General features: G+C 40.1%; 1 protein-coding gene across 6 annotated transcripts in view; it reads left to right on the top strand.

Moving 5' to 3' along the window:
- LOC120573318 (glucosidase 2 subunit beta-like) overlaps nt 1–14,963 on the top strand; it is a 129,267-nt gene that overhangs the window by 39,218 nt on the left and 75,086 nt on the right. For 5 of the 6 annotated variants that reach the window (XM_039822983.1, XM_039822984.1, XM_039822982.1 and 2 more), the window contains 2 exons: nt 2,002–2,088; nt 13,658–13,727. In XM_039822983.1, coding sequence (XP_039678917.1) covers nt 2,002–2,088; nt 13,658–13,727 — 157 coding nt within the window. Of the gene's footprint in view, nt 1–2,001; nt 2,089–13,657; nt 13,728–13,930; nt 14,640–14,963 lie in introns of those variants that run through there. The other variant, XM_039822988.1, reaches the window with a different exon arrangement.

The raw sequence follows: 14,963 nt of genomic DNA, 5'->3' as shown, positions 1-14,963 counted from the left end.
GTCTTGCTAGGTGGATATAAGTGGTATTTGTAGAACTGCTTCTGGGACTAGCTGTATCTATCAAATAACATAACACAGTATGTAGCAATGTTATTTGATCTTTCCTCTTCTCTCTCTCTCTCTCTCTCTCTCTCTCTCTCTCTCTCTCTCTCTCTCTCTCTCTGTGTGTAAGGCAATCTCTTGCATACTGCTATATCAGTCCTCATATTAATTTGACTAAATCAACTGTAGATCTAATTCATCGGAACTTTTGGGGAATTTTCACATAACAGGAGTCAAATTTCTTAGAAATTGCAGTTTAGACACAGCTTACAGAGTAACTGATGCTACATTAAAGTGTAAGACGCTTAATGCTATTTACCAAAAAGTCAACATTCATATAATATTTCCAAGTTGCAGTGCGGGTGAAGATCTAACATGGAAAAGGTTGAAGCTCATTACAGTTGTACACCGTGAGAGTGAAAAAGATTCACATTAGTTTCCCAATCGTCCTTGTGTTTTTGAACTGTTTGCCAAGCGAGCAAAGATGATTATTTTGATGGGTGTAAAACAGTGGTGAGAAATGAGGATTGCTACAACCATGAGTGTAATGCTTGAATTAACCGAGCCGAGTCTTACAAACTATAGTACATGGCTGATGCTAAGGAATATTTTTATGAATGATTAATCTGACTATTCAATTAAATGTCATCACAAGTTCTGAAACCGATGATGTCTTCAAATTTCTTTTTTTGTGTACGACCAACATCCCAGAACTCAAAGATTCTCTAACAATTGCTTACAAATGAGAAGCTTGAACCAGCAATTCATTGACATTTTTGCTAACTATCTAACCAAACTTTTGCTTATTGTTTAACAAAGGTCGAGCTCAAGATGCAAATAGCGTGTCACCAATAACAAAAGAGACTGAATACTGCACAACAAACGGTGAACTTCAGCCCGATTCAGCTCATCTCCCAGTGCACACAGCATATTTTGAATGCGTTTCAAACAAACACCTTTCAATTTGGCTAAGGAAAGCCTACCTAAGCACAAAAGAACTTTTCGCCGTTCACATCCAAGGGGATTCACAGCACCTGCCTTCCAGTCCAAACGTCCAGATCCACAGTCGTGTTTATTAGCTTAGCTTAATTGTGCATAGTATCTAAAGGTCAGTGCCTGCTGTGATACATCGCTGCCAAAATGGCTTCCAGGGAACAGTGTTTCAGATGAATAAACACTGAAAGCTGCACCACCTTCCACCCCTCCATCCTTTACCTCCCAATGTGCAGCAGCATCACATTCAACTATTTCAGGCCATGCACAAGGTCCTGTGACTGATGGGCATCCACTGGTACACACCGCCTCACTGACTTCGATTTCAGCTGGCAAAAGCAGCAGATTAATTCGCTTGTCAGTTTCTTTCCCCCCTTTTTTCTGCGGGAGTTTATTCAGATATAGGAAGAACGATGTGTTTGTCCTCCAGTGAATTAAAACATGCAGTATATCTGTATAACTACAGCCTACCCCATGATTGATGATATTTGACTTCTATAAGCAGTAAACTTCTTCCGTTTGGCTGTAAAAGCTGATTTAATGAGAGAGTGACTTGAATAGATGAGCAGATATGGCAGCGGGGATTATAGGGAGGTGAGCTGAATGGGAGATGGATGATATGCAGTTTATTATCAGTTATGTAATGCACTTTTTATAAGCCCATACCTGTGGGGCCAGCAGGCACTCTGCAAAAGATGCGAGATTGCGAGCTTGTGTGCATCTTAAGATATGTGTGAGAGAATATACATGCTTTTCAGGAGATGTGTAAACTTGTGGTGCAGGTTGTCCATTAGATTGTATTAAGAATTTACAAGAGAAGAGAAAGCCTTATATGTTGAGTGCCTGTAAATATACAGAGGCTTTATGTTTGATTTATGTGTGTGTTCTATTTGACTTCATCTGCTTAGTTACAGTGTTTGTCATACTTTGGTTAAAAAACGACTTTTACCTCTTACCCCCCCACAGGCTTTGTTGGGCGGAGGCCATCAGATGGATCTCACCAAGTTTCAGTACACTCTCTGGGACATCCTGACAAAAGGAGACCATGTCAAGGTAAGCTCCATCATTCGGCCACCACCCACTTCTTTGTTTTTGTTTTTTCATTTCTACAAACTATATTCTTTATTCACTCCTTCATTACTTTATTCCATGGATTAGTTCTCATTTACACCCAAAAGTTCATTGACTTGTCCTCGTTAAATTGGTGGTGCTGGAGCCTTGGGGACATTCGGTAGTTACTTCTTGTGGGTCTTGTGAAAGTTAGAACATAGTTCTCCAAAAAGGGGTGTTGTTTGTAAACATTCAAGAAAGAAGACATGTTTATCATCTATCTATCGGTAAAACAGTGTAAATTTGCATGCCAAAGTTACTGTGAAAATTGACTTTGCCTCTGTTAGTGACTCCAATGATTCTGTTTATTGACTATATAAGTGCTGTGTGACCAAACCCGTATCTATCATTGATCGCTTCCTTCATCCACCTACAGTAGATTCAAATAGTCTCAAACCTTTCCCTCTCTGTCTTTTTGCTTTGATCCACTAGATAGATGTACATATGAAAAAAAGCACTGGTATCTTCACTGAACGTGTGCAATAACCTCCTGGTACAATGTAGAGACAACAGAAAACCTACACGATAAGCACAAAATGAGGAAACATTATATTCCTTTTAACCGAAATGTGCAAAAGCTTGATTACTCCAGAGTTGTAAATTTAGCCGCTGGTGATTTGAAGCAGTGATATTGTTGTAGTTACCACATTGTGATTAGATTTATCTTATGGTTCTATTCTATCTCGACAGCCACAACACAAATAACCTCATAATACCTTCTTTTCTCGATGTCTGTGCTAATTTAGATTACCTAAACTGCCGGCATATTTTATTCTGAGCACAGGTTTATAAACCACGTTTTCATCTGACAGCTAAGGCCGAAAAGAAAATGTCGGTCCCTCTCTCCATCTCCTCACGCGGAGAGAACAAGATACCATCCTTTCATTTCCGCTCCTCCAGATAAAAAGATGAGAGAGGGAGAGGACGAAAGTGAGGCCTATCGCTGGGCAGCAGTGATTGAGTCCCTTCGCTAAGCCACAGCGAGGATCTACTCAAATAACCCACTCTGCCGATAAGAAGCTAGTCATTTCCATAGACAAAAAACATTGGGGTCCAGATTAGATTCACCATCTGCCTGGCTTATCTTAGCGTTGCTTCATCATTGAATGTGAATAAGGCAAACTCCTGTCCCCTGTCTTTTTATGAAAACACCACTGAAATACATTCACTTGAAATGGAATAATTTTGCACTATTATTTTTAGTAGTAGCAGCACCACTGGTCTGAATTCGATGCCCGCATTAGAAATATCAACAAAACTGCCACTTTCTTAAGTAATCTTTTTACCATTTTAGTTATTGCCAGAGTAATACATTTTCTGTTACAGATAGATGCTTTCATTGCTAGCAAGGTTGATAACTCTAAAGCTTAACAGCAAATTATCTAAAATGCAGCATGATCTATGTTATATATTTTGTTGAGTTGTGTATAATCACAGAGAAATCTGGAAATTTTATCAAGGACCAGGTCCGTGCCATTTGGTCGCAGTCGCCTGTCGATAGCGTCATATCCCCTTGGTGCATGCGTCAGGTTTGTGGTTGTCTGTTTTACAATACACTTTTTAGATGACATATTGTATATTTAAATCATGAATAATAAACAAAGAACAATTTTTAAAACAACACAGGATCAATAAAACAAGAAAAGTCAAACATAACGATAAAAAAGGTGAAATAACTAATAAGGTTTCTTTCCTCTGAAGCCCCTTGAGCTCTCTCTTCATTTAAGCCAGTCTTGACCTTTAACTATTATCCAGTCACATTTCAAGCAAGTAGGCATTGAAAAGTCTCCATTGACAAAGGTGTCCAAACATGACTCTTGAGGTAGATGTTCATTTTCTGTGAAACTCAAGATGTGCAAAGATGACAAGTATTTGATGTCCTTGACTAAACAGAAAGGGCTCTAAAGATACAGCGTTTCAGTCCTATCGTGGTAAGTATTTCATGGATTTATGGCCCTGACTACAGAGCATGTAGGTGATGATAATTTGTGGCACACAGAAGCTCATTCTTTTATTTTTAGATGAGGACAGGCTGGTTGTTGATCAGTGTACTCAGTTCTTATAGGTAAAGTATAAAGGTTTGATGCGGTACAGGGTATGATAAAGCATGTGCTTTTTACTGTTTTACTTCAAAAACGACTTTTACTATTGTTTGTTGTGTACATCTTTCCACTGCTGTGATGGAGTTGATATATTCTTCATCATATGCAAAATGACCACAAAACCAGCTTGTGAAAAGTGTCGATAAGTGATAACTATTTTTATCAAGCAGTCTTAATCTTTGCCTCTGTTACTGTAGGAGACGTCTCAGCTGCTGTATGGCACTTAAACATCAGTATCAGACACTTACATTTCCAAGGGCTCGTGAACCACTTGTAAGCATTTGAGTTTCCATACCTCTTGGTGTCTTGCTCTTCACTGCCACATCAAGCATCTTTGTTGCATCCATTATGAAAAAAAAAAAAAAAAAAAAGGATCAGGAAAAGAGTGTATTTTAGAATGTGCTGCATTAACACCGGTGACAGATTTTGACCTTTTCACACAGATACAAAGGATGGGGTCTAATTGTGTTATATTGAAGCCTTTGCACAGTAGCTGTGGCGACTAATGGCGTTTTTTAATCCACACTTTCATACCACATTTCATCCTGGCAACGGAGGCCGTCACAAGCACAATGGCCATGACAATGCTTTCTGTTTCAAAAGCAAACATTGTTAATGAATCACTGCATCTCTCATATAGCCTAATTAGGAGCTAATTATTCAGGCTTTTCTTTAATTTCAAATGATTTTAACCTATCCTCCCTTGTCTCATCAAAGGGTTGCCATTACTGCTGGATTACTGCTGGCCTTAGTTACAGTACATAACAGGTGAGGCATTTGTTCACCCAAACACTGTACATCAAATTTATTCTGCCTTGATTTTTTTTCTATTGTTTGCATTTCTGGGTTTTAAATTATAAAACAACACATACATAATATTTCCACTTTCCTATCGGCAAAAAAAGATTGTAGATTATTCATACTTGGCCTCAGTGTTCACAGCTAGCATAGAGTGTTATTTGTAAATGTATATCATTGGTTAGAATGACAATAAATATACAGTAGTTCAGTTTCAAATGTCAAAGTGCATCCTGGTTGAAAGCAATGGATTCACTGTCTGTAATTTACCCACAATAAAGGCACTACAGTAGCTGAAAGGGTTGTGACAATATGCTACATTCCCCTTGAGCATCATCAATGAAAATATAGAATTGTCTTTACAATTCTTTTGGAAAAGCAATAATCAGCAGTGTCAGCAGTAATAGCAAAAGCTTTGGTTTAGAGTACAGCTGAATTAGCAGAGTTTGGGGGCTTTTGCTGTGGAGACTGATGTGCTGTTAGGGGTACATTTGTGTGAACATTTAATGGACCCCCTGCTGGTCTCCCCATCCCCCCCCCTTGTAAAGAGGCCTAAGCAAACCTGACATCAAGAGCATTTGAGGGACTCTCTATCTATCGCAGCACATTTTTTCCCTCACCCCTCCTTTTAAGCAAAGATAACTTTGGTGAATATTTCATGGGGTACATTGCCTCAGTTTCACTGTGTCGAGCAGGGAGAGTGGCACGCTATGACGACTGACAGGCCTACACGCCAGCGTCCGCTAGGAGACAGCCTTTCTTTTTGGTCTGTCTTCCTGACACTCCTACTCCTTTTCCCCTCCTGTTTTCCTTCTGTCACAGACAACAGTTCTTTCAGGCGAGAGTCTGGCTGCTGATCATTAAGCTCTTTCTTTAAATTTGAGCATGACTACATAACTTCTGCCGATCCATCTGACACTGTTTCAAAATGCCAACATATGGGTGCAAATCTGTTTTTGCACAGACTGCGACAATTATAGATTTGATTACATGCTTTTAAGATCACTCAGAAACTTAACTGTGCTTTTTTTGACATATTCTTTTGTTACATTGAGTGAATTATGAAAAGGAACATGTTCTCTTTGCACAAGAATTCACTTTTCTTTGAAAATCCCTCCCTTTTTCATGATGCAGAATGATTCCATCTGCCTTAACCTTTAAAGTTCCCCTAGCCCTCCCCTTTACTCAGCTGCACATTATAGAAATATGCTGCATCAACTTTAAAATAATACCACCAAATAATCACTTTTGTTGTTTCTTTCAGCGCTACTCAAATTCCAGTGGAAACCTCTCAATATTGTATTTCTCAAGTGCAAGCTTCAATGATTGCCTTTACTGTTATTTGAAGGCACACTTAATTTCCCTCCCCAACATTCAATTTCATGGAGAGATGAGAAAATGCTGCCTTTCAATGCTACTTTTAAGGTTTGACAACACTTCAGTATGCTCACTTTGCTGCTACTGCTGCCGATGCATTATCGCTCTCTCCCTTCGTCCTTGGCCTCTTATTTAATAAACATGCTTGCTTGACTTACGGTAGGTTTCTGCCTTGCCTTGCTCAGTGTGACGAGCAGCTGAATGGTGTCACAGTAAACAGGGGCGGCTCTGTTGCTCTGTTGTGACAATGTTCGTTTGATGTTGGAGTGGTAGTCCTCGGCTGCCATGTTCTCCCCTTCTGCTCTTTTACTTTCTTGTTCCTGCTCTGCCTAGATCTCACCGCTGTCACACATCGGAGAAGCCAACTGGCATGACCTGAAAGTGTGACAGCGACATGCAAGCTGCCATTTTTCTCTCCATGATAGCCATCCAATACGCAGACATACATACGGAGAAATGCAATCATTTTTCGAGATTAAAAAACTGTAATTGGCTCTCAGTCTTGTCTGAACTGGTGTCCCAGGATGCAGCGGAGGCCGCCAGTGATGTATAAAAGATGCTATGTGTTTGTGCATCTGTGTGTCCCTCATTTTCATAAAATTGGGTTTTCATCAAACTTAGTCACATAAATCTGCCATATGTCCATGCATTTACCGCTTAGTGTAGTTTTCAAAGTCAAGTATGCTGCTTAAACAACCAGCATCATACTCATCTCTCGGTCAAGCACGCACGCACGCACCTTTTATCCAGAAGACATGACTCATACGGTAACAGGCAGTTATTGTTATCTATTTCAGTATCAAATATAATCTCAAATCATGGGTTTGAAGTAAAACGTGAAGATAACCTGTAATAATAGCTAGGAATATATTATTCTAGTGGAAGATTTTGTTAGGAGTGCCATTAAAATTAATCAAAAGATTCACTTGTTAAAACCACCATGACTCACTCCGTCACTCCTCTTGCTGTGAAAGCTGGAGATAGAGGAAAGTGCCAGCAGCCATGTATGTGATCGGAAAAGAAAAACCACTCAGGGCGTCTTTGTCCTCTGTTTAAACAGTGCCACAGTGGGGGGGATGGGGGAACCAGGGGAAGAGGGGATAAGAGAGAAGAAGTTTCTCACAGCTGCCCAGCCTGAGGCCCAAAATATGTGCCACTTTTTTCGTCACCGCGTCACCAGCCATCCATCCTCGCCTGTCATTATTTTACCTCTCAAAGAGTGCACACGCCGTCTCTCAGGCACAAAAATCCACTCTAACACCACCACACACCGTCTGTGGTGTCTTGATCTACTCTTAAATGCTGCCAGCATCAGATCCTCAAACAACGTAAATTGAATGTAAAAACAGACTGCAAGTTTTAGTTGTTAAAGGAACGTGGTTGTATTTAAACCGTGCAACCTAAGAAAACTTTTTTGCACACCTCTTTTGTCGGGCAGGTGCGTAGGATATGATCAAGAGTAGCAGATACAATTTTTTTTTTTTTAGAGAAAATCCCGCACACTGAAGATTATGCAAGCAATAATTTATTAGAAAAATACAACGTTTCGGTCTCAGACCTTCATCAAGTAAGGTCTGAGACCGAAACGTTGTATTTTTCTAATAAATTATTGCTTGCGTAATGTTCAGTATGCGGGATTTTCTCTAAAAAATGTATTTAAACTGTTAAAATACTGCATGATTGGTCTATTATTTTAGAAGTATGGCATGTATTGCAGTGGAAAAGTTGATAAGTCAATTGTTGATATTACCCGTTAAGTGCTCTAAAACAATATTTAGCATTACTAACAAATCTAGGACTGTGACCTGAAATGGTGGTCTTTACTGTGATGCTTTTTATTGGCATTATTGTTCGTTGTACCCAAACAAAGCACTTTTTAGCATTCATTTATGGTTCTGTAGTGTGTTCATGGTGTTAGCATTGGGCATTATTCAAACTGCCACAATGGACTTCTTGCGATCAGATGAGTAATGTGAAAAATAACTGACTTCTATCAGTAGCAAAGGAGGAAGTAAGGTTACATCATTATCCGGAACAAAAAGTCAGTACAATGGATATTTGGATTTGAATTTGGGGGTTGTAAATTGACAATGTAAGGACCCTGGCCAGCATGCCGGGGCGGGGCCCTGGGTGGACCATAGGGCAGGCTCGGGGACGGCAGCAGGGTCCACCCTAGGTGTAAACCGAGCCCTGGGTATCCTGCTCTGCCTTTGAGAAAATGAAAGCTCAGATGGGCCGATCTGGAATCTTCTCCTTATGAGGTCATAAGGAGCAAGGTTACCTCCTCTTTCTCTGCTTTGCCCGCCCAGAGAATTTGGCCCACCCATGAGAGAGAGAGAGACATCATGGCTTTCAAATGAGCAAAGTGGCAGTTGGTCAAGGCCACACCCCCACCCTCCACCTTGCCCCCCCTCTCTCCTCCTCAGTAGCATTTAAAGCTACAGACACAGAAATGGCACATACTAAGGAAAGCTCATTGTGGGACTGGCTCTAGTGGCTGTAATTCTGCACCAAGGCTGAATTTCAGGGAAGAGACTTCAGATACAGTATTAGGGGACCACTAAGGCTTTTAAATTGTGTATAAAAGCATCCAAAAAGCGGGCACCCGGATAGCTCAGTTGGTAGAGCGGGTACCCACATATAGAGGTTTACTCCTCGACGCAGCAGGCCTGGGTTCGATTCTGACCTGCGGCCCTTTGCTGCATGTCATTACCCCTCTCCCTCCCCTTTCATCTCTTTAGTTGTCCTGTCGAATAAAGGCCTTAAAATGCCCCAACATTTTCTTTTCTTTTTATAAAAAAGCAGCATGTCATAGGACCTTTTAATAATTTCCATCAATGTATGGGATCTTGGGAACGTCAACACATCCTCAGCGAAAAGTGATGGAGATGACGTTGCATGATTTGTTTGTGTCCATTAGGCCGGTTACACACTGGCTGCGTGGCGTTTCTGTTGCGTGTCAGCTGCGTGGATTTTTCTGTCTTTACACACCAGAAATGTGTCTGACGCGATGCTGCTGCTGCTAGCCTTGTCTGTACACATGTATGTTTCCCATGGATAAAATGAAATACCATGTTCAACATAAATATACACTGATTTCATTACAGCAAAGACAACGTCTGCAGTATTGACGGCAAAATATGCTACAGAATATTTCATTCTGTATTGGCAGGTGCAATATTAGAAGATCGAAAAACTTTTTATTACATTTTATATTTGCATTTATATCAAAACCTAGAGACTTTCAAACATCAACATGTCATTTATTAATATGTATTTGTGTCTAAACGACAATAAACATCTTTTCCTATTCTATTTTGCCTGGAAACGCTTCCAACAGGCAAAATAATAAAATAAATAGGCGTCGGTTCTATTTCTAGCAGGCATGAGCCGCACCTGAGACGCGCGTGTCACGCAGGCAGCATGTAAGCTCTAACTTGTTAACATGGGAGCCGAAATATAAACGGACACGCCACGCAGCTGACACGCTCGCGCTACGCATCCAGTGTGTAACCGGCCTTAGGGAGTGGTCACATCAGCATTTATAACAGCAGTAATTTGGACCAAAATCTGTTTATTTCAATGGGATTGCAGTGATTTCAGTGATCTATCACTTGTTGAGCTCATTTAGATTTGTGCTGTGATTTCATGAATGATTGAATTTAAGTGAACTTAGAAAATTGGCTTGACAATGCTGTTGACAATGCTGTTCTTGAGTCCAACATCGAGTAAACTATCATTTCAACTGTATCAACTGCGTCCAGCACCTATTTTGCAGGCATGTGAAAAAAGGATTCCGCTGTGTCACTTCTCAGTGTGGATGGTTGGGCATACAAAGCATTAGACCCTGGAGACTATGTCATGCATTCCCACTCCTACAAACATTCAATTTAGATTTTTTTTCTTTCTCTAACCTTAACTAAGGAACTTAAGTTGCCTAGTTCAGTTTGCAGTGAAAATGCTCATGAGTCTTGGAGTGGTGCTTTGAAAGACACAGACAAACAACCCACCTCACTGACAGGGGATGAGAACTTGTTGGTGTGGTGAGTGTGGAACTGCAAAAGGTCTGCGCACATTGACCCTCCACTCTGCACTTTTGTCCAAAAGTTAAACTCTGCAGAGGCTTCCACAAATGTCACAGTCAAGTTCAGTTTGCATTAGCAACAGTGTCACGAGGCAGTTGAGCCTCTGCAAACATGGTGCTGCTGTCACATTCACCATTAAACTCCGTGCCTATGCAGAGACACCGGTTGTGCCGGGAACACTGCAGTCTCCACATAAACCCTGAATTTGACTTTAGTACAGCTGAAACCTGAGTGCTAAATTGCTGTAGCAGCTTCTGTTTAAAATAACAGAAAGCTGTGGACTTTTATACACTGAGAGATGTGGCTTCACAGACAATCTGTTATTGGGCTTCATGGCAGTAACATAGTCTTAAAAACTTTGGCTGATGGGAAACTTGATCATCAATTCATCTTTACGTTACACCTTAGCTAGACGTCACTGACCGGCTATAACAGAGCATCTTAAATACTGGCTGTTAAAATCGGGGGAAGAATGTAGAACAGTAAGTATGTAGAAAGTCATGTAGAGCACACAGATGTACACAAATACAAAAAAAAACATTTTACCTGTGTTCAAAGAGACAAAAAGCATGTGACACATTAAATATTAAAAATATTTTTTTAAATATGATATGATCACCAACTTAGCATGCTGCTGAGGGAATTGAACGTAACACACATAGGAGGCTGTGTCCCTCCTGCTTGGCTGTCATAAATATAGGTCTGCTGAACTGAGCAACAAAAAATGTATTATGAAAGTATTACGTTAGGCTTCTCGGTGATTTGAACCTTAAATCGGTGCACAGGCGGCTAACAGGCGGCTATTTAAATTGCATCAGTTCCTCTGATGTAAATGTGTATAGCCTTAAACTCCCTTAGAGCTTTTAGTCATTTATTTTGATTAGGGCTGAATTTATAAGATAAGTCTCTTAAGTAAGTCGCCTGGGAAGATGGGTTGGCGAGGATGGTGGTGGGGGAACAAAATGAAGTCTGTTTGATGATTACAAACTCAGAAATATCTGCTTGTCAATTAATTAGGCGCTTCCTGGGTATGTGTGCCCCTCTTTTCATTTACTAGGCCTGGCTCTCGGTGGACAAATACCCACGGTGCACCCATTGTATGTCTAAGTTGTTACACACATCTACTGCAGCTGGGGAACGGAGAATAAAGATCCTTCAAAGGCAGACAGTTTTTAAGAGCAAGCCTCTGTTTCCGTGTGCTGGCTGATTTCTTGGAGCAGCATATGTAGCTGCTTGAAGGCTTTACTCTGCCGGTGTCTCCTTCTTAGACACAAACACAAACTGGAGAATGATGTGGACATGAAAAGATAGGTAGACTGAGTGGTCTGAGCTTGAAGTGATGCCTCCATTATTTCTGCCTCTCACAGTCCAACAATACATGCAGGAGACTTATCTTGTTGAGGCTGCTGTAGCTAGGTGAGCATTGACTATTGTCAGGGGGATATTTTTATAGCAAACTCAAACCAGTGTTAACAAAAAAATTGACTGTGTTTTATATAAAAACTGAATAACAATCAAACGTACCTGGACATACTCTTCAGCTTTTCCATTTCTACATATGTTGTCAGTCTGTATGTGACAGGATTCGATGTTAATCGATCGCACAAATATGTCTATACAAATACTAGCGCTAGTCCTGAACCTGGTCAGCTGGTTAATGGTTAGCTGGCCAGCTACAGCAGGTCATCAACTAGCCCTGCCAGGAGCTTCCGGCCTCATCTAATTTGTGTCGACAAGAGACTGTCACTCTAACTTTCTATTTTTTTGTTATGCAATAATTTGTAGTTTGGCACAATCCTTTTCACTTGGGTAGTGGAAGTTAGCATTAAGAAAATGAATGATGTAGCAGTGGGCGGATGGATAGTGGGGAATCTTAAAACCTTTTCACTTTGTACTCATTTTATATTTTGCACCTGTATTTAAAGAATAAAGATGATCAACAGCTGTCTTAATGCTTTCCTTGTAAGACATATCAAAACACTATGGATGTCATAGGGAAAAACAACACAGAGCTGGGATCAATGACCGATTTTAGGATCAATAGAAATGACCTTTCAGATGTCTAACCTGAGCTGACGAAGCTTCAGGGGAATAATATTTGTGGATTATTATTTCAAAAATATTTTTCCAACAGAGTAACAATTTTCTCATTTGTATTCAATCTGTCAAAAATATTCTGATACTCAAATACTGCATGCAATGTCACAGTGATCTTAAGCAGGTTTTTTTTCCTCTTCAGAGCAGGTGAGTCACATTGCATTTGGCAATGCCTCTCACTTGTGCAGTTGAGTTTGGTTTCCAGCGAAGGAAAAAAGGACAGCATGCAGCATTGCGACAAGTCATCAAATCAGACTCATATTTTCTTTGCCCCATATGTGTGATCTTGTCATGTTTAGTCCTCCTCAGCATCACAAACACTATGGAAAGATGTTCTGCACAATATTTTATTGTTTAATTTTATAATAGAGAATGCCTAAAAGCGTCAACAACAGAATATAGCACATCTGTAATAACAAACATTTTTTTTAACCTCAGGTAGATTCCCAGCTAGAGATGCATGTCAATGTTTTGATATTCGGTATATCAATAATTTACTGCCACAGCTTAGCAGTCAACAATATTTACTCTGGCAAGTATTCAGTAATTATCTCCCTAAAACCTTGCACAAGGTGAGGATCCGCAATGTGACTTGGATCTTTCTAAATTAATGCAGCGTCTTAAAAAGAAAATTAAAGACCTAAAATTGTTTTGGCTCAGCCAGTTTTCCCCTGTGACCTAAAACAGAACGCTAGCAGCCAGCCATGTTGTCTTTCATCATTAAACTGTCTTTCAAAGGCTCCTGGGAGCCTCCTAGAGCACAGAAGGGAACCTTGTATTTTTGCAACATCAAGCGCACAGTGTCTTCAATGTCTGCTGGGAGGTGCACATTAAAGTCATGGACTTGAGCTGAAATGATCTTTAAAAATCACTCTCACCGTCACACACATGCTTTCGTTGTCACTTTATACATTAATGCTGGTGATACCCGAGGTCTCACAAGTGTAAAGATCTTTGACCTTGTTTTCTCTCTCTCTCTCTCTCTCTCTCTCTCTCTCTCTCTCTCTCTCTCTCTCTCTCTCTCTCTCCTCTGCTTCCATTGCGTGCTTGTAGATCAAAGACACCCGTGGTGCACCAGGCAGTCTTGTGGGTGAAGATCCTCACTTAAAGGCAGCTGATACAGGTAAGTTATTAACTCTACTCATCCTCTTTACCCCCACTGCTCTTGTGTCCCCCACCTAAAATTCATCCTTTTAAGAATGTAGTACAAGTTCCTTTCAGGAATTTTATTGTGTCACTGATTTTAATACATACCAAAGTTTGCTTATGCCCTTATGGGACAGTTCACCCCGAAATAAAAAAAAATCTTGCGATGTCTCTTTCCAGATATCATGACCCGGTTACTCAAGATAATCCACAGACCTGGTTGTGGGCAGATTAATTTAGGAAACTATTTTCTTTCTACCGAACTCCACCCGCCAAACGTACCACGGTGCAGAAGGAAGCATACTTATGGACTAGCGGCTACTCCTCTTTGGCTGAGCTGTAACGTTGCTTACTGATAATGCTAGCTGACGTGAGCTAGCTTACGCTACAGCTCTGCAGGGAAGGACGCCATAGATGTTTACATCTCGCGCTTTCACAAGCACAAGCCTCTCGTCCATTAGTACTCTTCCTTGTCGAAAAATTAATCTAAAACATTTAGAAGATAACTTATGATGGACACTATTTTTAAACAAGTGTAAAGTTTATGTGATTATTGCATGTTTTAAAGAAGAAAATGAGACAGTCCTGTTAAAATTTTGGTGGAGGGGGTGGTGGTGGTTGCAGTCTTTTTTAATACCACCACTAGACGGTGCCAAAGTCAGAAATGTACACATCCTAAATAGTAGCTTTAACTTATTATTAAATACTTACTTATTTACACACAATTTGTTTAGCTTTTTGTATTAAGTGGATTTTGGAAATATATATATATATATAAAAAAAAGGTGCAGACCCAGAGGGGACTGAAATGTTAGTTTTCATAATAAATGGTGATGCTAGAGCAAGAGTAGAGTGTGAGATTTTTCTTTTCTTTGTTCAAGTTTGTGATATTTTTTCAACGCACCTGCACAGAGAAATTGTTGAATGTGCAAATTGTTCCTTCAAAAATGAAATGTATTAAAAGCACAGACCATCACTACATTTGATTCATGATTGTTATGCATGAAGTTTGGGACTTTTAGTATCCCCCCTTTTTTACTTAACATAATTTGTGGTGTTGACATTTACAGGCACAGGAGTTGAAAGGAAATTCTACAGCAAATGTAGCTATCCAAAATTTTCAAAATGTCCTGTTGTTGAATAGACGTATTCTGGCATACCTAGAAGCGTGGCTATTGTGTGAGAATAACAAACCCAAAGATTACCCATGCAT

Source organism: Perca fluviatilis, chromosome 14 (assembly GCF_010015445.1).
Source record: "Perca fluviatilis chromosome 14, GENO_Pfluv_1.0, whole genome shotgun sequence".
Classification (NCBI taxonomy): Eukaryota; Metazoa; Chordata; class Actinopteri; order Perciformes; family Percidae; genus Perca; species Perca fluviatilis.
The sequence above is the reverse complement of the archived record's forward strand: the minus strand, read 5'-3'. Positions and strand labels throughout refer to the sequence as shown.